This window comes from Protopterus annectens, chromosome 3.part1 (assembly GCF_019279795.1).
Source record: "Protopterus annectens isolate FY-2018-M chromosome 3.part1, PAN1.0, whole genome shotgun sequence".
In the NCBI taxonomy this organism is placed as follows: domain Eukaryota; kingdom Metazoa; phylum Chordata; order Ceratodontiformes; family Protopteridae; genus Protopterus; species Protopterus annectens.
In genome coordinates, this window is record NC_056732.1 from 1234521055 (window position 1) to 1234546822 (window position 25768).

The 25768-nt window shown below is 38.4% G+C and overlaps 1 protein-coding gene across 1 annotated transcript in view; it reads left to right on the plus strand.

Annotated features, from left to right (window-relative positions):
• The window catches only part of CPT1A (carnitine palmitoyltransferase 1A), an 849468-nt gene that overhangs the window by 112771 nt on the left and 710929 nt on the right, over positions 1-25768 (plus strand). Inside the window, exon 2 of the mRNA XM_044067299.1 lies at positions 17323-17477. Within this exon, the coding sequence (XP_043923234.1) occupies positions 17337-17477 (141 nt within the window). The 5' untranslated portion in view covers positions 17323-17336. The remainder of the gene's footprint in view (positions 1-17322; positions 17478-25768) is intronic.

Sequence of the window (25768 nt, forward strand, 5' to 3'; positions counted from 1 at the left end):
GCATGAGTCTCTTTACGTACAATGCACATGGAGTTAAAGCAATGCAGATTTTTGATGTGTTTATTTAACATAGTATACACATTTACTTTCCTCTGCCCTTCACCATGATGTAGAACTGACATTTCAGGAAAATACAAGACAGTAAAGTCATTCATTCATTTATTCATTTGTATTTTTAATGACTGAAGTAATGACATTGCGTAGTCCTTAAGTAATTATTCAGGAATTCTTGCAAGAAGGTTGCACACTCAACCTCACCACACCTACAGCTACAACCATCAATGTATGTTTCTGATCTCAGCTAGAAATACTAGAGCTTTTTTAGTAGTAATGAATGGGCTAAATTAGTGATAAGCCCTTCGGTCTGAAGTCCCTGAGCTCTTTGGACAAGTAGTTGCCACCCTATTCTTAAGGGCTTATAGTTATGCGTGCAAGTCAATAGTGAGGCATTGACAGCATGTTGCAACCATTAAAACCTAAAAATACTATTTTTTTCAATCAATAGCTTATGTTTTAGTAACTGCAATGCCCTAAAATTAGAATGCTGTGCAGTAATTTGGCAGTATATAAATGTAGAACTGGTAGTGATAATTCAGTAAGGGTAACAGTCTCCCATCTGTTGCTTTGTATACATTTAACTGAAACTTTGGCAGTGCGTGGCAGTCCTTTAAACATAAATTAAAAAATGGTTCTTAGCTTAGTAGTTAGTTGTGTTTTAATGAACTGTCATGTAGTAGTAGCATAGAAAGATACTTTAAAGAAATGAGGGAACCGGTAGGTGTGACTCACAGTAAAGTAGCAGTAATGACCCCAGTCTGTTTAAACTGCACATGGGTAAATAAAGAAAATGGCAGCAATTAAAATCATTAACTTCTATAGTAACTTGTATTTTTACCTTTATTAGTCCGTGTCCTTTAGAGTGAAGCACAGATTCCATTATAATTATCAGCAAAACAACACAAACATGACTTGGTAAAGCTTCACATAAAAGATTATTACAAGTCAGGGAGTCAAAAATGAACTTTAACTACAGTAATATAGCCAAAACAGTTTTTTTTTTGCAAATAAAAGGAATCCGAAAAATAAATTGTAATAAATGAGTTTTTACTGGTAAAAATGTAACAAGCAGTTACAATTGTAATATTCGTTATTTGGATGGTATTTACCCGAAGGAAAAGATAACTGGTAATGTTATAAGTTCTCGAAGGGACAATGGTGTTTTGTTCTTAAAGGGGCTATGGTGGTCACTGTGAAGTAAAATAATTGTGTAGCACTGAATCATAATCTTTTAAAGACGTTACTGTCAGTTATTTAGGTGCTAATTAGATGATTACTGACAAACCATTTCAGTATTTACATACTGTATCGCTTTTACAGAGTTTTTGTTTGCTTTCTTTATAGTACAAGTAAAAGTAAAAATTATAAATGCTGACCTGCTAAACTTGCATTTTATATTACCAAAACAGATTGCTAAAATGGGAGACATACCAAGGCTGCAGTTCAACAGGAGATTCCAGTTACTTTGTTGGTATTTAACCATACCCACTTTTCACCCTTGCCATTTTGTATGAATTTGAACTGTTTCATTCTTTAAAAATGAAAAGGTCAAAACAATTTTAAATGTTGCAGTTCATTCATTCATTATCTCAAATTATAAATAATTCTCTGTGAAAAAATTACCTAGTTTTTGTAGGTTTTAGCTCAAGACTTGTATCTGCATATACGTTGCTTTCTAGCTCATCTGCTGATCACTATATACAGCTCAGTCTCCATTCAGATTCAGAAACAGGCAGTATATCTCAGAAACCCACAGACAATAGTATAGTTCATTCAGCCTTTTCCTCGAGTACTTTATGAATGTAGGAAGAAAGGGTTTTTGTTAACACTGACGTAGTGTTGTTGCTTGTGATCCTGGTTGTGCTGCTGACTATTAGCTACACAGCTTGTTGTAAATGTATTGTGTATGCAGAAACATATGGATTGTGCATGTATAAATCAGAACATCATGGAGAAGCCATGAGAATTGAGATAAATGAATATAAACAGTGACACAAACAAGAGAAAAAGACTAAGAAATGTAATAATGGATTACAGTGACTTATTTGAAGGCACAATAAATCTTTCTTATTTGCAGTGGTGATGGACAGGTTGACAGACTAGATCAGGCCCCATGGATTATGATGTTTGCAGATGACATTGTGATCTGTTGTGAGAGTAGGGACCAGGTTGAGGAGACCCTGGAGAGGTAGAGATGTGCTCTAGAGAGGAGGGGAATGAAGGTCAGCAGGACTAAGACAGAATATATGTGTGTGAATGAGAGGGAGGATAGGGGAATGTTGAGGATGCAGGGAGTAGAATTGGTGAAGGCGGATGAGTTTAAGTACTTGGGATCAGCAATTCAGAGTAATGGTGACTGTGGAAGAGAGATGAAGAAGAGAGTACAGGCTGGGTGGAATGGGTGGAGCAGAGTGTCAGGAGTGATTTGTGACAGATGGGTACCAGTAACAGTGAAAGGGAAGGTCTACAAGAGGGTAGTTAGACCACCTATGTTGTATTGGTTGGAAACAGTTGCATAGACAATAGGCAGGAGTCAGAGCTGGAAGTGCCAGAGTTAAAGATGTTAAGATTTGCACTGGGTATGACAAGGATGGACAGGATTAGGAATCAGTATATTAGAGGGTCATTTCAGGTTGGGCGATATGGAGACAAAGTCAGAGAGGCGAGATTGTGTTGGTTTGGACATGCTGAGGAGGGATGCTGGGTATATTGGGAAAAGGATGCTAAGGATGGAACTGCCAGGTAAGAGGAAAAGGGGAAGGCCTAAGTTAAGGTTTATGAATGTGGTGAGAGAGTACATGCAGGTGGTGACAGAGCAAGATACAGAAGACAGGAAGAAATGGAAATGGATGATCCACTGTGGTGACCGCTCATGGGAACAGCCGAAAGAGAAGAAGAAGATTTGAAGGCACAGGAAAACTTATAACTGTACCCCACCCCCCAATTGAAGCACATAGGTTAATACCTGTCCAGTTAAGACAGAAAGTGGAAGAACTAGAAAAAAAACAAACAAACTAGAGAACAAAAATGTCATTGAAACATTTACAAGTCTCATACCTCAGGCCTCACCTATAGTTACACGCCAAAGCTAAAAAAAAAACAGATATTAAGAATATGTATTAGTGTGAATGTGGCAAATACAACTTCAAAGAGACAGCAGCATCTGACTGCAGGAGTGAATGGATATCGGTGATCTTGGTGGATCCAAGGTAGTTAGGAGGTTTAATTTGAAATTAGAATACCATCAACTTGAATTATATGGGGACAGCAAGAACGTTGCCACTTTTTGCAAGTGTAGGGTTCATGAATTTTAGATGCTGTCTTTTGCGATTTTCATCAGAAATGTTCCAACACATACTATGGCAGTCACTCAGGGAATAAAGAATACAAGAATGTGCAAGGGTGCAATTAATTCTGGTAGGATATGAAAAGAACATGGTGATGATCTTCATCCATCCTGAGGGAGACTCCTGTGGAAGCTGGATAGCAACAGATTCAGTATGTGCTTATTTAGCTTTTTTTTTTTCTTAAGAGGGGGCTGAACTTTCGGCAAAGCAGATTTGGCTATGGTACCCTGAGTTAAAAGCTTAAGTTTTTGGTTTTCCAAATAAATAGAAAAGTATGATGGATGACTGTGGAGTGTCTTAGGAGCAAACTTCTGACAGATATCACACTGAGTAAGGTCCTTCATGGCACACAAACAAAAAAGGCACATCTTGTGTCATCATTTAATGGGAATCTGCCTTCCATACTTAGATTTTCTCTTCCTGGATTACATGAACACAAACTACAAGGAGGAAAAAAAAGGAAGGAACCCCAAAAGGGCACTTATCTTTAGGAGGTTCAGCAGGTGAACCAGCTCTGTGAATGGTGTATAGACCAACTTCAGAAGTAGTTTTTGGATTGGCAGCAAAGAAGTTCTAAGGATTAGACATCTGTACTTCACATATGTACCATATGCCTTGCATGTAGGACATACATTTGACATAAAGTGCTGGGATGGTGTAAAGCCTTTGGTATGCTGGCCAGACATTGGGATATCCTGCTGAGTGCAGTACAAGATACAAACAAGAACAGACTGTGACAGTAGAGCTCTGGTATATATAGACATATGTCAATAGTGTGAATATTGTTACGTAGGGAAAACGGAGAGAAAAATTCATGAAAGGATCTATGAGCATCTTCAAGACATTAAGAGGGTAAAATGACTAATGCTCTCAGTAGGCATATTAGTGAATATTCAAGGCACACATTTAAGTTCACAGTTATTGGAACAAATCAGACCAGACCTGGGGGGAGGTCCCTGGAAATAGTTCTTGGAGGTAAAAGAAATATTTTGGCAGCTATATTGGAATGCATGTTGCTGGCCAGGGATCAGTGAACAAGCCAGCATTGCACCGGTTTTAAAGCTGAAGTCTAAAATGATAAAAGACTAGCCCCAGTAATATCATCTGACAACAATGGGTTTTATATCAAAACCCTCTTCTTTTATGATTATTATTATTATTTCATATATTTCTGAAATATTTCAATATATTAGTTTTTGTTGTTTTAATTGATTGATATGTATAAATATTTAAAAATACATTCAAGTGAAATGTTAAGTGTAATGTGGAATGAAGGAGGAGTGGCAGGTAACGTAATGATTGCTACGCATTGTATGACTTTAAGAGGGAGTATTAAATTGAGTGGAAGCAAACAAAGTTTATCTGATGAAGTCTTGAATTTACCTAAGATGAAAACGATTCTCTTTCATTTGGTTTTATATCAGTTTTATTTTAAGTGTGATTTGGTAATTTTATAAAATAAAATCCTGGTTTTCATTCGTGCTGACCATTTGTTTGTTTTATTTTTGTTTATGTTTAATTTTTGGCAGTGGATGTATGTGACAGAAACAAATTGAAATAGATTGCTATGGCCGTTACTTATTTTATTTTTGTTTAACTTGATCAATGACATGCATCAGAAGTATACACAGTCAGAACATGCTAGTTGTTTTGGAGGAGATAGAGAGGTAGGGTACTTATGGAAGTGAGGGACATAGTTTGATCACTGTTTAGTAATCTCCATTATGGTTGTTCATGGAGGGGGAGTCTTTCAGCCCAAGAGAAACAAGTTGAAATATGCTACTTTTGCTTTTCCTTCTTTTACTTGTTTACAGTGAGACATCAGAGGTATACCTAGTCAGAATGTGGCTATTTTCATTGTCTGTGTAAAAGATACATACAGTTATTCTTTTTTGTCAAGAGCTGTGTGTGTGTGTGTGTGTGTGTGTGTGTGTGTGTGTGTGTGTGTGTGTGTGTGTGTGTGTGTGTATGTGTGTGTGTTTGAAATAAGCTGAAGTGCCTTATTGTTTGCTTTCACTTTCAGTGGTTCACTCATTCAGAAAGTGGTTATTTTGAAGATGGCAATGCAGTCTGTATGCCAAAATAGCTGAATGTTGATATTGCTTGTTAGTGGTGGTGTGTGTGGCGTTGGATGCTTGCGTGAGATGAACAAGTATGAAACACGTTACTTTCATCAGAATTTCTTCCATTTGATCACTGTGATGTTCAGGGATGCACCTAGCTAGAAAGTTGCTGTTTTGGCAGGGTAAGGCAGGTTGGGGAGGCACTTTATGTGAAAGCAGCTGACCACTGATCTGATTTATTAACTGTGCGTGTTTGTGGTTTTGCACACATGAGCATGTATTGGAAAAAGTGGAAATAAAAATAGATTGCTGTAATTTAGACTTTATTTCACCTGATAACAACCCAGTGTGTGCGAGTGTTTATATCAGTCTGCATGTAGAAGCAACAGAATGACATGCTAAACTGCTAAAATGGCAAGTGTGTGTGTGTGCATGCGTGCACTGGTGCACTACTTTTATCTAAACTCCGTGTATCAAAAATGAACTTATCTAAACCAGCAACATTAAAAAAAAAATAAAAAATTTGTAGGGGCAAGCATCCTACATCCCTCATTTGGGAGCTCCACCCCCACACCTCCCTTAACTTTTATATAGCAGCTTCACAGTCCAAATACAGAGAAGCAAAGATAAAAAAAAATCATGGAAGAGCACTACCAGCTCGCACAATCCAACACATGGTAATAAAGCAAACTGCACTGTTACTTGTACCTCTGCTCATACCAGTGAAAAATAATTTTACACTGTACAAAAACATTTGTTTTTGTTTTTTTTAGATGTTCTTCTTTAGGTAAGTTGATTTTTGATAAGTTGAATTTAGATAAGAAATGTGTTCACGTGTGTGTGTGTGTGTGTGTGTGTGTGTGTGTGTGTGTGAGTGTTTTTGTTTTTTTGAGATGTTCTTGTTTAGGTAAGTTGATTTTTGATAAGTTGAATTTAGATAGGAAATATGTTCACGTGTGTGTGTGTGTGTATCCATCTATAAAACTGATATGTGTATATCTGTGTGCGTGTGTGTATATATATATATATATATATATATATATATATATATATATATATATACATGTGTATATGTGTGTGTGTGTGTGTGTGTATATATATATATATATATATATATATATATATATATATATATATACATATATGTGTGTGTGTATATGTGTCTATATATATATATATATATATATATATATATATATATATATATATATATATAAAAGATATAGTATGTATGTGGGTATGCATATATAAAATAGACACAACACTCACATTCAAGTATTGCACATGTATATCAAAGAGAGTTAGAAGCAAAATTTATTTTAAAGTGTAGAAAATTCAACTAGAAAGAGAGAGAATGGTGCTATGCTCTTTAATTTAAAAAGCATACAGTGTGTACAAATGATGTTTTAAACTTTATGGGGATAAAAACTTTAAATGATTAAAAAAGCTCTTTGTAGAATAATTGAATAATTGTTTGTTCAGTGTAGCTGGTTTACATACAAGTTTAATTTATATAAAAAGGTCTTAAAATGTGATACTGGATCTATCCAAAGCCATAAACAGATGTGATAGGGTTGAATGGATTGTCTAAATTTGTACTTGTTTAATGGAGTGCTGTATTTTTGTTTTTGTGGGTATAACCACAATTTTTTGTAGTTTCCTTGGCAGTATGAAGGGGGACATCTTGATTACTGAGCTACATTTAAATTCTTTTTTTAACGCCTTTATTGAATTGTCATTTAAGGCATAGGCAAACCTGCATCTTTATAAAATAAAAGAAACCATATTAACATGTTACTGGTTACAAACATTGTGCATCACATTTTTATGCAACTGTCATCAGTCCAACATTACATTGCTCAATTCTTGCCTTTCATCGAACTGTAGTCATCCTCCAAAATATTATTTTGCATGTATTGTTTCCACAATACTCATTTTTCTTATATAATTTGCTCCTACCCTTTCCTAAAGATCTTACTTCCAGTTCTTTTATCTCTGTTCCAATTTCAGTACTTCAGGTACAGTTGGATTAGATGTCTAGGCATTTCAAATCTTGTAGCCCAGCTCAAAAAATAATTTCTTTTGTTACATCCATTTGCTCTCGCAATATTTTTGGCAAGAGTACTCTAGCAAATTTTTGAAGTCTTGACAACTTATTACACACTCAAAACATGTCCCCAGTTACGTCTTTCTTCCCTGTCACACCTCTAACGTTTGCCTTCTAATAGAGGGAAAAAAAAATCTAAGGAGTCTGGTTAGGGTATAAAAATACTTATGCAAACACTTCCAAGCAAAAATCATATGTCTTGTAGACATATTTGCCCAAGTGGGAGTCATACATATGTCCTTCCATTGTTTCCTTCTAAATTGCTCATCCAATCTCTCTTCCCAATCTTTTCCGTCTTTCTGTGATTGATTCCTGCAGTTTTTATGCAATATTTTGATGCACTACTGATTGTCCCTTTTTAAACAGCAGTTCATATTCTAGAGTCAGCTAAAAAAGCCTACCACAGCAGGTCTTTTACTTTGGATTCCCTTGTCACTTGTCCCCTTCTCTTTGTCTCTCAGTTTGAATTTCTGACTGATATATGTCCCTTATATGGAATGCAGTCTTTAGCCTGCAGTCCAAATGTCTTCATGGTCTCTTACTGTTTTATTACCTTTCCCTGTATAGCTATTTGCTCCTAGTACCTTTGTTCCTTTGCCAGTATTCTCCTATAAATTCCACCTCCCCCTTGCCTATTATGTTTACTCCCAGTTGCAGTCATCCCTGTCAACTAAATCTCCTTTCTGTATGGATGCTGTTCTCCTTAGGGATCTGCACCCAGAATTCCACTGTCTTATTTTTATTCTCGAATTTCCCCATTTTATCATACTCCCTTTCCACTTTGAATTATAACTTTCTGCTTATGTTATGTATATGAGGCTTAACTGTGTAGCTTTGAAATTTCCCTTCAAATCAGGTAGTCATAAACCACCTTCTCCTTTTGGAGGGATCAGCTTATCCCACTTGACGCGTATTCTCATCTCCTCCCAGATAAATTCCTTCAACTCTATCCATTATTGCTTACAACTTTTCCTCTGGATTATAAAAATATAACTGGTCTGTAAATAAAACTGAAGGGATTAAAACATTTCCACAGCTTGTATCTTGCTATCCATATACATAAACAAAAGAGATTTCACTTTTTCAATTGTTGTATCATCTTTTATTTAGTCTTTTCCCACATATTCTTAGCTGCCATAACAGAATCATTTTTGATCCGTACTTCTAAGTACTTCATTTTATAGTATCCCCATAAATATGGGTATTGCTGGACCATTTCATGTGTGGGTACATAGTTTACAGCTATAGTCTTTGTTTTATCTTCATTAATTTTGTATCCCAAAAAGTCATGAAGCTGTCTGAAGATGTTCCACAACAATGAGATGTTTTTTTCTGGTTTTGTCAAGTACAAAGTAACATTGTCTGCAAGTAAAACCAGCTTTTCTTCATTACTGTACCAGTTATATAATTGAATATCTGAGTCCCTTATTTTCTTTGCCAGTGGCTCTAAATATAAAGCAAATAAAAGGAAAAGACGACACTCCTGCCTGGTTCCTCCGTTCAGGCACAACTTGTCAGACAGGAAGCCTTCCATTTTAATTTTTGCCTCTGATACCTCATATATCCTCCTAATTGACCTTATTATTGTATCAGGGCATGCAAATGCTTCCATTTCCCTCCTCATAAAAAAAACAGCTTAGTCGTAATGAATGCTTTGCCTGCGTCATGACCCAAAAACAAGACTGATTATTTTCTTATACTTTGCTTGCCTCTGGATCATCATTGTATTAATGTTGTAAAATGTTTTCCTCGCCTCCACAAAACCACATTTATCCATATATATCAGCTTTGGCAACACCTTTGCCATTCTTTTAGCTATTGTAGACAAACAAATATGTTTTTAAATTGAAATGGTCCAAATTTGAAGCTGGGTCTGTTGAGTCTTTACTACCTTTAGGTATTAAAGCCACCACAGCTTTCTTCTAGCATGTTGGTGCTTCCCTCCTTTTAAAATACTGTTATACAAAATCTTCCAGTTCTTTAACACTTACTTCCCTCTTAGCTTCCAAAGTTCCACAGAAATACCATCTCTTCATGAAGACTTTCCTGCAGATTGATTGTGCATTACTGTTTTATCTGTTCTCCTCCTGTCCTGTTAATTGTTGAGCCTCTTTTACCTCTAACCTTTGCATAATTAAGTCTTTCATAAATATTTCCATTTGTGCTTTTTCTTGATTTCCTCATTTCTCCGCTTTATACAAATTTTCATAAAATTTCTGAAATCTCTCTAATATCTCTGCAGGATCTCTTGTTATTTTTTCTTCTTTATAGACTCTCTAAGTTTGGCAGTAACATTTTGTACTTTTTGTTGTCTATGTGGTTGTTATAAAAGTTTTTGTGCTCTGAAGTTATAAAAAATAGATGCTTAACAGCAATCTTTCTATTCTCTTGCATAGTATCCAGATACTCCCTTATTTCTCTCTAGCACTCTGCAGTTGCACCTTTTCTTGTTCTTTGAGATTCCTCATATTTTGCAATACTTAATAATTCCTGTTACTTAACCAGATCTCTTTTTCGTTTTTGTCTCCCTATTTTTATACCCCACTTTTATTTTATCCCACTCACTAGCTGTATCTTATGAAGAATATTCTGTCTTCCCCTAATAACTCTCTAAATTTCCATTACACATTCCTTAAATGCCTCTCCTTTTAACAGGTGCCAGTGTCTCAGTTTTACTTCTTTACCCTGCATTTGCATCTCCGTTGTTATTGGGACATGATTTGAAATGAGTATTGGATGTGTCGAAGCTTTCAATTAAATGGACATGTTCCTGTGAAATGTAATTTCTGTCTAATCTAGCCTAGTTATTGTACCTTGGAGAATATCATGTAAAATTTTTTAAAGTTCCTACTGCTGAATTCACATCTGAAATATTTTCATAAATTTCTTTTGAAGTCTGACCTCTTTTGTTATATTTTCCCTTCTAGGTGCCCCAGATACTTCCTCACTGTTGCACATCAAATTATAGTCCCCACCTATAAGTTGCATTCCCTGCTAAATCTGGTAATTTCTCCCAAGAATTTCTTAAGCTCCATAATAGCAGTTTTAGGTGGAACATAAATACATACCATTGCAGTCTTCATCCCTTACCAGTATCCCCTTACAACCACAAATTACCATTATCTTTTTTTCCTCTTCTGTCACTTTTGAAGCTCCTGTAGCAATTAGTATTAAGTACTCCCCTTTTCCTTTGTCTCTGATACTGTGCTGAGCATCCTTCCTAAAATCATTTCTTTGTCAAATTCTCATGTTCACGTCTTTACAAAATTGTCTCCTGTAGCTCTGTTGTTTGCACTCTGCATTTTTTAGTATAATTCAAAACTCTGCCCATTTTTGTTTGTAGCTGTGAGGCCATTCATGTTCCAAAATAATATGGCTAGCATAGCCATTATGATAAGACATTATTATTCCCACCTATTATATATGACAGTTTTTTAAAATTTCTGTTTCCAGCTTTTCTGTTATTTTTAACCAATAATGTTTGGCTAGTTAATCTTTTGAACAGTTGTTGTCACATTCTTAAGAGTTTTTGTTTTAATGGAAATCCTCCTCCCAAAGGAACAAAATCTCAGAATACTCCTATAACTTAAATAAGTTAAAAACAAACACTCAAAACTGTGTACATATTCAAATAATTAAGTTTAACCCTTCCAGTTAGAATAGTTGTCTGAAAATGGCAGCTGAACACATAGGCATTACCTAACCTCTACAATTAGGTTATCCATGCTATACATGTTACAGCCTATGTTCTTACTTAAACTAATTGATGTCTGTTTTGTCTTATCTTTATTCCACTCCCAGATGTGAAACACAGCTTGAATGCTTTCAGAAAACGTTAACTGTTAGCTTTAAAAAAGTGCACTAGCTTTTATAGCCTAGCTCTGTAGTCCTCTTGTCTCCATGGAAACATAAAATGTACAGCTGCCCTCAACTGCAGACTTCTCAACTCACACTGAACAAGTGTTTGCTAAAGGAAAACTTTCATTACATTCGGTGTTCTTTTATTTCCTTGCTTACACAGAAACTTATTGGATTAAGTCAAGGGCCTTAATCTAGACATTCACCCATGCAAAAGTAAGAGAAAACATATGAACTCTTCATATATTATGTGCACTTTTATACCCCAACACCCACCTTGGCAATCCCCAACATTACAGCATATTAACTTATTTATTTATTTTACATTTGTTATCCGGGAAATTCTGACTGGACCAGGTCCATTTTCAGCGGAGGCCCGGGGAGAAACGCTCTGGCATCAAGTTATACAAATACAGTATATCCAGCATAATACACAAAACAGGGTATACATCATGTATGCTGAGCATTGTAATATAGCAAGAAATTAATAAAACACTCCAGGTAAAAGAAGATGTCGAACATAGGTAAAAAGACAATGTCAATTTATACATTAGTAAGAAAAGAAAATATATAAAGTAAGATTCTACAGTTAAAACTACCCTTTTAGATGACCAAGCCTACAGGGCATCAGAGATCCAGCATGTGATCATAGAGGAGTTTGGGGAGTTAATAGCAGTGTGGGTAGGGTTATGTGATGCAAGGGCACAACCAGGTACTAAGAATATGCGATTTGAGGGAGTTTTTAAATATGGATGTGGAGGGGGTAGTGGACACAGATAGGGGAAGAGAATTCCAATTTCTGGCAACGGTGTGGGAGTAGAGTGCTTTCCCTGCATTATTGTTGGCCTTGGTGATGGAGAGGAGAGATTTTTCACTAGATCGTAGGTACCGGTTTGCAGTATAGACAGTAAGTAGGTTGCATAATGAGAAGTTTTTTCAACTTGACCATGATTTTGTCCAGCCTTTCTTCTCATTTTACATTGCAATGCCTTAAAACTAAAAAAGAAGAAAAACAGCACTTGTTTACTTTAGTATCTATCACGTACAATAACTAAAAATTGCTTTACTATATAACGTGCAATTTATAAAACAGCAAAACGACAGTGAATCCAGTAACTCCAAAGAATCTGAAATTGAACAAAATAAAGCACTGGAAACCACTGCAAGGAACAGTCTGTTTATTGTGCTAGCCATATTATCCAGTTGTTAGCCATATTAGAATCAAGATTATGTAATCTGGCTGCCCTATGCATCTGGTTTAACAATATTTTTAAATATAAATGGTGGCTGCATACTTGTGCGGTGCAGGTAACTATTTATTTTCACAGATTTCCTGTATAATTCAGTTTCAGTATTCCCAGCCACATCCTTAAGTAACATTACGTACAGCTAAGCAATCCTACTAGATGAACTCTCATATTTAAACTTCAAAAAAGTAGTTGTATTAGATATATATGCAAAGAAATTTACAAAATCTGATTGATCTCAATTCCGAAGAATAAAATCATCCACAAACCTCTTGTAAAAACCTATCTGATCTTGAAATTTCTTTTGTGTAGATAAGATGCATTTCTCTTCCCATATATAAGATATACATTACTGTATTTGCATACATGTTAGCAACAGGTGTTCCCATTGCTACACCTGGGATTTGATGAAAAATACTCGTTTGACTGATAAATGTTATTTTCTAGTGCCAGTCATAACAGATCACGTTTAAGATCAATCTTTTCTGTTGTACAATTTGAGTTGTTGTGTCTTTTAGCTTTTCCCGGTTAGGGGTCGCCACAGCGGAACTCCGGTCCGCTAATGATTGGCATTAGATTTTTGCTTGCCGAGTTGCCAGCCCTGATGCACAACCTTCAACGAAGGTACGCCCTTTCACGCATGTCTCCACACAGAAGACGCTTTAGCTGAGAATCGAACAGGACAACGTCTTACTGTGAGGCGACAACGCTACCGCAGCATCACCACCGCAATTTGAGTATTCGTGCAAAAAAAAAAAACCACAGCCAGAAGAAATACTTGAAGGTGATTCTTATTTCATCACTCTTGATGTAGACTCCCTGTTTACAGCTATTCCACATGAAATAGGAATTGACAGTACACATATATTTTTTTGCATGAATTCCATACTAAAGTAATTTCAGAATTATATTGAAATGATTCAGTAATTCCAGTAATTGTGAATTGAATTTTGCTTATCATTGGCTTCTGGAGAATAAGAATAAAGTTTTGTTGAATGATGAATAGTGTCTTTTTATATTCCTTTTGTTTAGTGTGCTGTCTATAATTTTGTGGTATATGTGTTTGCAGAAGTTGATGTAATTTATCTCGCTCTCTTTACATTTTACACAGTTTTATTTTGTATGTTAAAATAGCTTTAGTATAGTAATCTTTTTTTTCATGTTCTGTACATTTTATTTAGGATGTTGATGTCTGTAATAGGAATTAAACTTGTAGCAGTGGAGTTCCTATTTGAGAAGTCTAGGAAAGTGGATTTATTTTTGTTTGTACTTTTCCCAATTCTTAGTTTGAAAAGAATGGTGTTACCATAAGACTGTGATAGAGAAGTATCAGGAGGAAAGCCCAAGAATTGCAGATTTTTAATAAAATGTCATGGATGTTGTTACCCATTGGAGGTTCTTTGTTAGTTTGCTCTATATTGCTTTGATTACAAAGTCATGTACTAGTTGGTTGTATTTATTTATGGTTTGCTTTTTAAATTTTCAGGTAGTTGAAATCTTCAAGTACTGTTGTATTGTCAGTAAGTTCTGGGTTTTATTCAAGATATCTTTATCCCTGTTTGATCATTGACAGGGTTTGGTAGCATCATATTTATATTACAGGTCAGTGCTCTTCACTGTTATTATTACATAAAGTACTTCGGTTCATAGGCACTTAATAGACATACAGTTCAGGAGACTGTTTTAGGAGCCTAGCCCAATGTCCCAGTGGCTCAAGACGTTGTCTGGTTAAGTGACTTGCCAAGGGTCAGTCAGTAAACAGTGATTAGTAGCATGGGTATCAGTTGGAGCAGGCTGGGAGGAGAGGATGAATAGTGAGGCACGGCCTGCTCCACCTCTTCCTTGTGGAGACTCTTGACTGAGTAAAGCTTAAGGCTTCTAGAAGTGTACTAAGAATTTGCTAAGTGTGGTAATCCAGTTTTTGAAGTAAATAACTGTAGGTTTTGTGTGTTTGCTCACAGGTAAAGGTTTTGTCTAAAACTTTTTCCAGCAGCTCTTGCAGATCTATGTTATTGAATAACACTGCTGACCTTTTAAGTGTCAGCAATATCAGTCACTCACTCAGATGCCCTTCTTCAGTAAGATCTTTGCATACAATACATAAACTTACTTGCATATATCTTGTTACCAAGTCCCTTACCTGTTGTGTGTTTGTTATGTAAGGAGGAGTACTGAGTCCAGAGCATTTGTTTTGTGGGTTTTCTTAAGATAGAAGATTTTTTTAATTTTTAGCATACTTAAAATATTTGTATCAACTAATTAACCTTAAACAACATCACATTACTAGTTTGCACTGCATTCCTAAACAACAGCACAACTGCAGAGTATAGTGTATTTCCTTAAGGTTCTAGATAAAAAGCAAACTCTGACAGCAATTACTGAAAACACTCAGCATATAGAAAGTAAATTGAGAGGCTTTGTGTAAATGGACTGTGCAGTTTGACATTGCTGCTGCTGCACAGTTCATCACTGTTGTCAAACAACTAAAAGCAGGCAGGGGTGCTGTCTAGGAAATGGACAAAGCTAATTTGTGGCTGTAAAATATGGACACATCTTCTTTGTGCCATATATAGTAGATATTCTTATGAATTCTTCTAGATGTTGTGTATTTTTCTTGTAAAAATTGCCCTCAATTAAATTTAAAACATAGTACTTAGTAAAATCAGGTATGCCATCAGCTGTCCTTGGCATACTTCTCCTTTTGCATGTTGTACCCCATAATCCCATTACCCACTGCAACTAACTTTAAGTCTGCAGCATCTTGAAAGCAGGGAAATACTTGGGTAATTTGACACAACCAAAATATTTCTTTTCTTCACTCTGTACAGCCCAGCATTTGATGTAGCATGTTTTGGGGACCTGATTTTGCCAGTCCTGCTCCATCCTGTCCTCCTCGATTTTCTCTCTTTTTAACTAACATCCATGGACAACTAAAGGGTGGCTTTGCCTGTCTGGAAAATTTTGCTTGTAAGCAAGATGCTAATCTTAACTGCTTCAAAAACTAAGGCAGTCTTTTTTGTGATACCAAATATTGGTAAGAAAAGATCAATCTATATTCAAATCTGTGTATCGAAAGGTGAGCTAATTGAAACAAAACCTAGCTTCAGTAATCTAGATTGGCAGCTCATTTTCTCTCAGAACAGTTAGATAATTCCGCACTGCACAGAAAGGTTGGCCTGTTTTTTTCTTTCTCTTTTTTCACCACTTCCCTTGTGGGTCTGAGCACAGTGGCTCTTCTATCTGTACACTGTCAGCCCATTTGTTTCGCAGTTGCAGGAGGTAGGAATTCCTCAGTAGATTAAAAGCCCATTGTCCCTTCCTGGCAATTCCCCATGAGCTCAGCCACTTGAGGATTGAGTGGGATGGTAGGGAGCAGGCGAGCCTTGCTGGTCCAGTGGTGTTGCCTGCACTATTTTTCAGCAGAGTAATCCCCTTTCCCTGCAGTGGCTGTTTTGAGCTCTACCATAGCTGTCCTCTGAAGGTTTCCTTCTGCTCACAGAGTTGATTGCACATAGCACAGATTCCATAGACCTGAGGTTCCTGGGGTAGACAACTAGTGCTCTAGCTAAGTATCATCCATGTGGAGAGCCAGTGCTATCTCCGTCCCCCTAAGATGGGTAACCAGTCGGCGACAGTTCACTTCCATTCAGCCCATGGCAATTTCTACAGGTGCCCCATCTGCTTTTTGTACTCAGGTTTTCTATGGCATATTTGGGGCTTTATCCCTCTGTGCTACAGAGCTGCTGTTATATGGCCATGTTGTACTGAGCACTCTGCTTGGTGAATTCAAGAGGCCTGATGCTACTTACATGTAGATGAAATCTGAGTGTAGGCCATGACTCATGGTCCAATCACTGGTTATCTCATGTACATACTTGCTGTTAAGCACTGGCTTTGATATCTGCAACTTTGTATGGCTCATAGATTACTGCATTAGCGCCTAGAAGGAACAGCTTATCAGTGGTGCCTTCTCAAATCAACCTTTACAATGGTAAATTTCCTTTTGTTATGAGTTTCCAAAACAAGAATGAAACTGGCATTAGTGTCTCCAACTCCTTAGCCCTTCTCATATGAAACAGCCTTCCCACTAATAGCTGAAGCTGTCTCATCATAAAAACTTACAACCCAAAATGTAAGACAGGTGTTTAGTGCTAGTTCATGTACCTTTTTGGATTACATGAATCATGCTTTTCCACAGAACCTATCCTTTGTTATTCTGTACTGTGAGTTGAATCTCCCCAAGCTCTTTACATTGCCTGCCTCCCTACTTTGGCTCCCTTTCAAGCCCTTCTGTAACATGTGAAATACATGTAGCACCTGTGGCATTTAACCTTCTGTCTCCTACACAGTGTGTAAATGTAAAGTGTTTGCAGTAATAAAAATCTTCTAGTAATAATTGGATTGATATATATTTTTCAGTAACCTTGATTTCCCACTTGATACTGAATTTTTGTAATTACTAATGAAAATTGTTTGTGTCTTTGAGTCTTACCAGTCTGCCAACCCTTCTTGGTGTTTATAGTGAAGTGTTTTTGTCCAGGTCCCACTGTGTCTTCCTCATGTCAGTAAATGCAGTCGATCAGTAGAATACAAATATGAGATTACAGGGCCTCATATGAGTTGTTATTGTTTTGTCTTTACAGAACCAAAGTAGAAAATGGCGGAAGCTCACCAAGCAGTGGCCTTCCAGTTTACAGTAACTCCAGATGGTATTGACCTGAGGCTTAGTCATGAAGCTTTGCGGCAAATTTATCTCTCCGGTATTCATTCTTGGAAAAGAAGGTTCATTCGATTTAAGGTACAGTGAAGATACAGCATGATCTTCAATAAGGTTAACACTTCCTATGAAATAATAGCTTTGCATTGTACACTGGCAGAGTTCAGCTGCATGTAATAGATATCAAAATGTTTATGGGACATATTGTTTATCAGGCAGTAATACACAACAGTATATGTACCAGACATTTTCAGCACATGGAAAGGAACATTATTTGTAAGGAGAGCAGAACCTGAGTACCCTTAGCTTTGATCTTTACACATAAAATGTTTGATTTAAACCACTAGATTATCTTAATTTGGTTATATGAACTTAAGTTGGGAAAAAAAATAAAAGCAGAGGAATATATTCTGCTTTATGTGACTGACAACAAAATTCTCAAAGCTCATCATATTGACCAAACTGTCACATTGCCACAGATAAGTGACTATAAATAAAAAAAAAATATGTATATAGGTTCATAGGTAAGTCCTAGACTAGCTGCTCTTGTGGACAATTTTAAGACTAATTTCCCTTGGTGATAATCAAACCCTGTTCTTTTTGTTTGTGAGGTAAATACCTTAACAATTATGCCAACCCCCAACCAGGGGTATATGTAGTTTTAAGGCACTTTAGCAGAGTTGCTGTATTTCCCGCACACTGTGATGTTGGAAGGTGATGTCCCCATTACCCCTCCAAGATTGCAGTAATTCGCAAGAATGTGAATATATTTCTTTACTTTTCTGCAAGTCAGTACTACTTTAGAAGTGGTATGTATATATAGATAATATATAGATAGATAGCAATTGGGGGTATTTAAGGGCAGAGCCCCTACTTTTGGGATGTTAGGACTACATTCCCTTGCAGAAACATTTAGATTTAGATTTCAATTAATTTTGTATGCCATGGTGGTCTTTTGCATGACAGTAAGATCTCCTGTTGTGTACACCATGTCTTGTATAAAGTCAGTCAGAAGTAGACCCAGGGACTTATTTTTTCCAATATATAAAAAGGTTGCTTTAAAAAATGTTTTCACTGGAAAAATAGATTAGATTTATTGAGGGCGCATTGTTACTAAAATATACAGTTTTGCTACAGCTGAGTGAAACACATTTCAGTGAATTTCAGTACTCAGAATTACAAACCATCAGCAGGCAAGCCTCTCTCCTGCCACAGCCCCTTAACATAATGTAACACATTTGGAAGTTTTAGCATGTTGAGTAGCTGATATTACATTATCTAGCCTGTAGTCCGAGTCCAGACTAGTTTAGTCATAAGTGTTGTTGTGGCAAATTTGACTGAACATCATTCACTTAAATTACTTTAGATCAAATACAAGTTAAAGTGCCTTTAAAGTAAGAAAAATGAAGATTTTCATCGTGTTACCCTGCTGCAGTCATCACACTTGGGTTATCCTGTAATGCGGCGGTTCCGCGCCGGGTCGGAATTCTTTCAGACCGAAGTCTTCTATAAAGCTAAGTACCCAGTTGGGGAAATTTTTCTTGCCTCAGACCGATGTCAGAAAAAGTTAAAAATTGTATTTCTTGTGGGAAGCAAATACCTCATAAGGATTTTCATTCTTATTGCATATCTTGCCTAGGCGAAATTTAACTACACCATGCGGATAAGGACAGACAGCCCAGGCCTAAGCTAGACTCCGAGGGTCCTCAGTGAGGCTCCGATGCAGCCCCTGACTACCACAGATCTGGAACTCAAGACCGCTACAGAAATTTTGGCGGAAGGCACCAGGCCTATGCAGCCATTTAGTTCAGGCCCTTCCGATGACATTGCTTCTCACCATTAAAACGTTTTCTAAGTTGAAGACTCCTACTAAATCTAAAAGGACTGCACTTCAGTCTCCTGTTCAAGGCCCCATGCCTAAGAAACAGATGCTCAAAATGGCTGAAGATTTGATTTCTTTAATCAGGGGTTCCCAGCCCCCTCCTGACAAAAGGCCTAGACAAGAGGAAGATAATGCATCCTGTGAACAACTGTCCATTTCTTCAGACTCCTCTGAGGACCAAGATTATTTCTTCTCTCCTTATGAAGATTCTGATGCTGAGGACTCTATTCCCTCAGCTTCTCCTTCTGAAGACTACTCCTTTGTGGAAAATTTACACACTATGAGGGAACATTTTCACTGGGAAGGTCAGGACTATTTTCACTGGGAAGGTCAGGACTACTCTGACTCGAAGGAAAGGCTCAGAGAGTTTCTTTTACTCCCCCAGCACAGACCACTTGCCATCCCACCAGTTTTGGACATTGTGGATGATGTTTATTTAGAATCCAGTTTGAACCCAGACTCTCTACCTCCTGCTCCGGCTAAGCCTGACAGGTACTATAGAGTGCCTGATTCCCACAAATGTCTTTACAAAAGCCCTGCAGCTGACCCAGAGACTATCTCCCAGGGTCCCAAGGGGGCTAAGGCTTCTATGGCTAAAAACCCAGTACCTTCTGAGAGGGATTCCAGAGCACTAGACAGGTGGGGGAAAAAGGTTTACACCTCAGCCACACTAGCTATGAGGGCACTGAATTGCCAATTTCACATGCTTAAATATCAGCAATTCCTAATCTCTCAGTTAAAGCAAAGAATAACCACTCTCCTTCAACAATCTGAATTGAAAGAAGTACAGGATCTGTTGCACGCCACTGTGCAGGTGGGCAAACATACCTTACAATGTAGGTTTGATTCTTTGGAGGCCTCCTGCAGAGCAGCTGTCACTGGTTCCTGTTATACGTAGGCATGCTTGGTTAAAGGAACAAACTCTGCCTGATCATGTTAAAGCAAAATTACTAGATGCTCCCTTATAGCAGGATGTGCTTTTTGGAGTTAAAGCAGAAGAAGTTTTAAAGAAAATGGAGGATAAGGCAAAATCTATGCAGACAGTCAAGGGTTTCCTACAGGTACAACTCCCTCGCTTCAGCAGAAACTGGCCAACAAAAAATTGGTCCTTTCCAGCTACTGACAGACCACAGAGGGGTAAATACAGACGCCCAACCACAAGCCCAGTATAAGCCTCGCCAATGGGGCACTACAACACAGAAGGGAGGAGAAGACAGGCCTCAATCCACCAGAAGGCAAACTCAATGACTTGCACCTCATCTGGCCAAGCAATACTCTCTTGGCAGCCCCCTTGGGGGGAAAACTCGCACTTTTTGCAGACAACTGGCACAGTGTCACACAGGACAAATGGGTCCTAGACATAATTTCATGAGGATACAGATTCCACTTTCACACCTTGCCAATGAAAAGAGGAATGCCAAACCTGCCACAAAATCAATGGGCAGAGGCACTTACAGCTCTCATGGACATGAGAGCCATTCAACTGGTACCTACTCGAGAGCAAGGCCAAGGATTTTATTCAAGACTTTCTAGTGCCCAGAAAGGACAATGCCTGGAGACCAATTCTGGACCTTTCAATTCCAAACACTTACTTATAAGTACCCAAATTCAAGATGCTAACTCTACAGCAGCTACTTCCCATGTTGGGCAAGGAAGCATGGCTAGTAACGTTGGACCTCAAGGAAGCATACCTGCATGTCCCAATCAGACAAAGTTGCAGAAGATACCTCCGTTTCATTGCAGGTTCAACCCATTACCAATTCTCTGCACTACCCTTTGGCTTATCTACTGTGCCCAGAGTCTTCACAAAATACCTGGCACCAGTAATTGCATACTGCAGACAAAGAAGGAATTCAAATATATCCATACCTGGATGACTGCCTCATCCAAGCAGAAAGCAAAGACATTTTCCTACATCATCTGGCCTTTGTAAAGCGTCTACTAAACTGCCTGGGGTACACAGTAAACGAAAAGAAGTCAAAACTAGTACCTTCACAAAAAATGACATTCCTGGGTGCCAGCTTGGATACAACAGCCCAGAAGGCTTATCTTACGCCAGACAAGCAACTACAACTGACTCATTATTTCAGGACAATGGCAACAAAGACCCAATTAACTGCAAGAAAATTTCTGCAGGCTTTGGGCTTCATGGCATCTTGCATACTAATAATACCATTTGCAAAGCTGCATATGTGGAAATTACAGTGGTACCTAAAAAGCGTATGGTCTCAACACAGCCACAGCTTGGACTCAATGATATCTCTCATTCCCTGCCTACAACAGGAATTTCTATGGTGGTCACAGGCATGTCACCTCAACAAGGGTCAGCCTTTCACCTTGCCCCCAGCCAGGCAAACTATCACAACAGATGCTTCAGATTATGCCTGGGGGGCACACATGGCAGGACAATGCATTCAAAGCCTGTGGACTGCAGATCAAAGAAATCTGCACATAAATCAAAAAGAGATGCTAGCTGTACAGAAATCTCTGACAGCCTTCAAGGATCTGTTACATCCAGGACAACTTGCAATAAAGACGGACAACACCACAGTAATGTGGTACATAAACAAACAAGGGATACACATTCCTACCCTCTATGCAGGCAAGCAATGATCTTATGGAACACAGTTCTGGCTTACCAAGTTCAGTTGCAAGCTCAATTCCTGCCAGGACAGAAGAACACATTGGCAGACGACCTCAGCAGAAACATCAAGGATGTGGAAACTAGATCCACAAATATTTGCAATGATAACTCAAAAATGGGGCCTTCCAGACATAGACCTGTTTACCAGTCCTTAAAACTATCAACTAACAAAATTTTGTACAAGGACATTTCACCATCAAGCTTGGAAAGTGGACGCACTCTCTTTCTGTTGGAAAAACCTGACAGTATATGCCTTCCCTCCATTGCCTCTCCTCACAAAGGTTCTTCTGAAAATCAAAAAGGAGAGACCACGACTGATTCTCATAGCCCCAGACTGGCCATGCCAGCACTGGTACCCACTATTGAGAAATATGGCCCACAGCCCACCATGGATATTGCCTCAAATCCCCCATTTGCTCACACAACAAAACAATCAGATTCTTCACAGCCAGCTCAAAACTTTAAATCTGGCTGCATGGCAAATCAACTAAACATACAACCAGCTCCTCTTTCCCAAGCAATTCTGGATGTTATTCTGGAAGCCAGGAGGCCAAGCACCAGGAAGGCTTACTCGGACAAATGGAAAAGGTTTTGTGCCTGGAACCAAGCTAAAGACCAAGACACAATTCAGCCTCACATGCCTCACATTCTACAGTATTTAGCTGAGATGTTGCACAAAGGACTTTTTTTCTCCTCCATTAAAATCCATGCTTCAGCTATTTCAGCTCACTACAACACGGATCCACCTTTATTTTCACATCCTCTTCTAAGGCAGTTCCTCAGAGGGGCAAAAAACATTAGACCACCCAGGAGAGCTCCTACACCTACATGGGACCTCAATTTTGTTCTGGAAACGCTAACACTGCCTCCCTTTGAACCAGCTTTCTCTGCAGATCTTCAGTTCCTATCATGGAAAACTGCCCTGCTCCTAGCAATAACTTCAGCTAGAAGAGTCTCAGAGCTACAGGCACTAATGGCAGTGGAACCTTTCCTCATTTTTCATCAAGACAGAGTTTCTCTATGAACTAATCCTTTCTTTATGCCTAAGGTGGTTTCCAGTGTGGCTTTAAATCAAACCATTCACTTACCCACCTTCTTCCCAAATCCACAGAACAAAGGTGAGAGACTCCTGCATTCCTTGGACATTCACAGGCAAATTCGTTACTACTTGGACAAAACTAAGACTTTCAGAAAATCTGACCAGCTCTTTGTATCCTATGCTACAGCTACTCAAGGGAAGGCTATATCAAAGCAAACCATTTCTAAATGGATAGGTCATTGCATACGTTTCTGCTATACTCATCATGGGAAACCAGTTCCTGCTACCATTAGGTCCCACTCTACCAGGGCAACAGCTACCTCTACAGCCTTTCTAAGGGGAGTTCCAACCAATGAGATTTTAGAAGCTGCAACTTGGAGTTCAGTACAGACCTTTACCAAACACTATCACTTACTTCTTTACTCTAAGACCAGGGCGGGCTTCGCCACTGCAGTTCTGCAGGGCCTTATAGCCTCCACTAACCCTCCATGATACCTCCCCTCTTCCTTAGCTTTGGGATTCAACCCAAGTGTGATGACTGCAGCAGGGTAACATGATGAACATAGTACAGTTTTGTACCTACCATAAATGTAGATGTTCGAGTGTTCACCCTGCTGCAGTCCAGGTTACCCTCCCTCCATCCCCTCTGATCTACTGGCTAAATCTCTTCAATACCTTAATGATGTATTTGCTTATAACTGAAGGGATTTTGTGTTTGGGCAGAGGTTACTCCATTTGGTACTAATTTCTGATCACCTTTTTGGGGGCACCTGACATCTGGGGCAAGAAAAACTGAAGAAAATGGCATCAGTTGCACTATATATACCCCTGACGCACTGACGTCAGGGAAGAGGCGAAGGCAACCGACGCTGGACCAAGACTTTGGAATTCCAGCCGACTGCGGGACCACCTGATGACAGGATAACCCAAGTTTGATGACTGCAGCAGGGTGAACACTCGAACATCTACATTTATGGTAGGTACAAAACTGTACTTTTCTTAATCACAAGAGTTTAGTCTTGTCTACTGCCCCTTTCATCAAACTATGCATCTTTTCTCATCCATATTAGTTGTTTATAATGTGTTTAAGAATGATTACTATGCATAAATTGACAATTTCTTTTAATAAGAAAATGTGCTGTGGTTTTCTACTTGGATATTGTGATAATATGGCTGTTACAGAAATGAGATTGTTTGGCCTCTTTGGGATTTGGAATTGGGAAAGTTTTACAAGGTGGACCAAAGCACCAGCAGCAAAAATAAAGTTGGATATGCCAAAATAATAGTTTGGCTGTCTTTGTGGAAATTTTGGCTTTTGTTCTTCCACGAGATCTGGTCGCCAGACCATGCAGTACAGGATATTTTCTTTTTTGGTGATTTAATTTGCACTTTAATGAGGTCATTGAGACTTAATATACATTTCACCCAGCAACAGTCATTTCTCCTAACTTGCACCTACAGTGTGTCACACGCTAGAAAGTTGGATGAGAGAGTGGAAGGGAGAGTTTGGTAAAATGAAGAATGTAACACTCATGCGAGATTTAAGTCTGCCAGGAGCAGATTGGGAGATTTAAAGCTCCAGGTACAGCTGGAGTGGTGGTTGACTGAGGTCCTCAACCATGAAGGGGTTCAGTCTGCTGGTTCTGGACTGTACCAGAAGGAATAGATTCTGGATGTGGTGCTAAACTCTATAAAGAGTGTTATGGATTCTTGAGTTGAGGCACCATTAGATAAAAGTGATCATGCGACTATGTGGTTTAGAGATGGGAAGAATGATAAATATAAAAAGGTAATGACAGTGGAGTGGAATTTTAGGAGTGGCTTATGCTGTCAAGTGTTTAGTGATAAGTTAGGAGACTAGGAGAAAATCAGGGGAGTAGACAAGATATGGGAGTAGTTCAGAGATGTAGTATTCAGGGTAAGAAACAAAAAGGCAAAAAGAAGGTCAGTGTGTCTGTGTGGCATGATTTAGCTAGCAGTTAGGGAAAAATGTAGAGTATACAAGAAGTAAAAAAGAGGGGGGTGGGAAGATGGAGGAGGCACAGTACAAGGTTGTTAGCAAAAAGGCTACGAAGAAGGCTAAGACGGCAAAGGAAGGGAGTTAGAAGAATGGATCAAGGATGGAAGCTATTTTTGAAGGAGCAAACAGAAAGAAGAAAGACAGGGATGGAACTTGTCAGACTGAACAAGGATGGAAGGGGAATCGCAACATACCAGGGAAACAGAGGTGTAAAAATGAGTTATTTTCTTCAGTCTTCATAAAGGAAAACAAAAGATGCCATGTTGGAAGAGAGGTAGGGCAGAATGGGGAGAAAAGTGGGCAAACACCAGAGTAGAGAGCAAGAGAAAATACTCAGAACTATGTACCCTTAAGGAGAATAAAGTACAAGGACCATACAGGCTGCCTACCAAAATCCTCAGAAATCTGACCAGTGTACTTGCAGGTCCACTGACGGGAGCTTTGGTATATCACTGGTTAGTGAAGAAGTGCCAAAGAACTGAATGACAGCAATTGTAGCACCGTTGTACAAAGTGGGGGAAGCAGAAAACAAATGAGGAAACTACAGGCCTGTTAACTCAACCACATCAACAGGTGAGGAGACAATCCAGAGGAGACAGCTGGTGGCATCTATAGAGAGCAACAATCTCCAGGACAGAAACTTAGTGTGAAATGTTCGCTGGTAGGAGTGGAACTCATGAAAACTGAGTAAAAAAAGGATGTGGGGATAATTGGATCACATCAGGATTGGACCAGTGAGAAGGCAGTGGAAGTAACAGACAAGATTCTGGGGTATATCCGCAGGCAG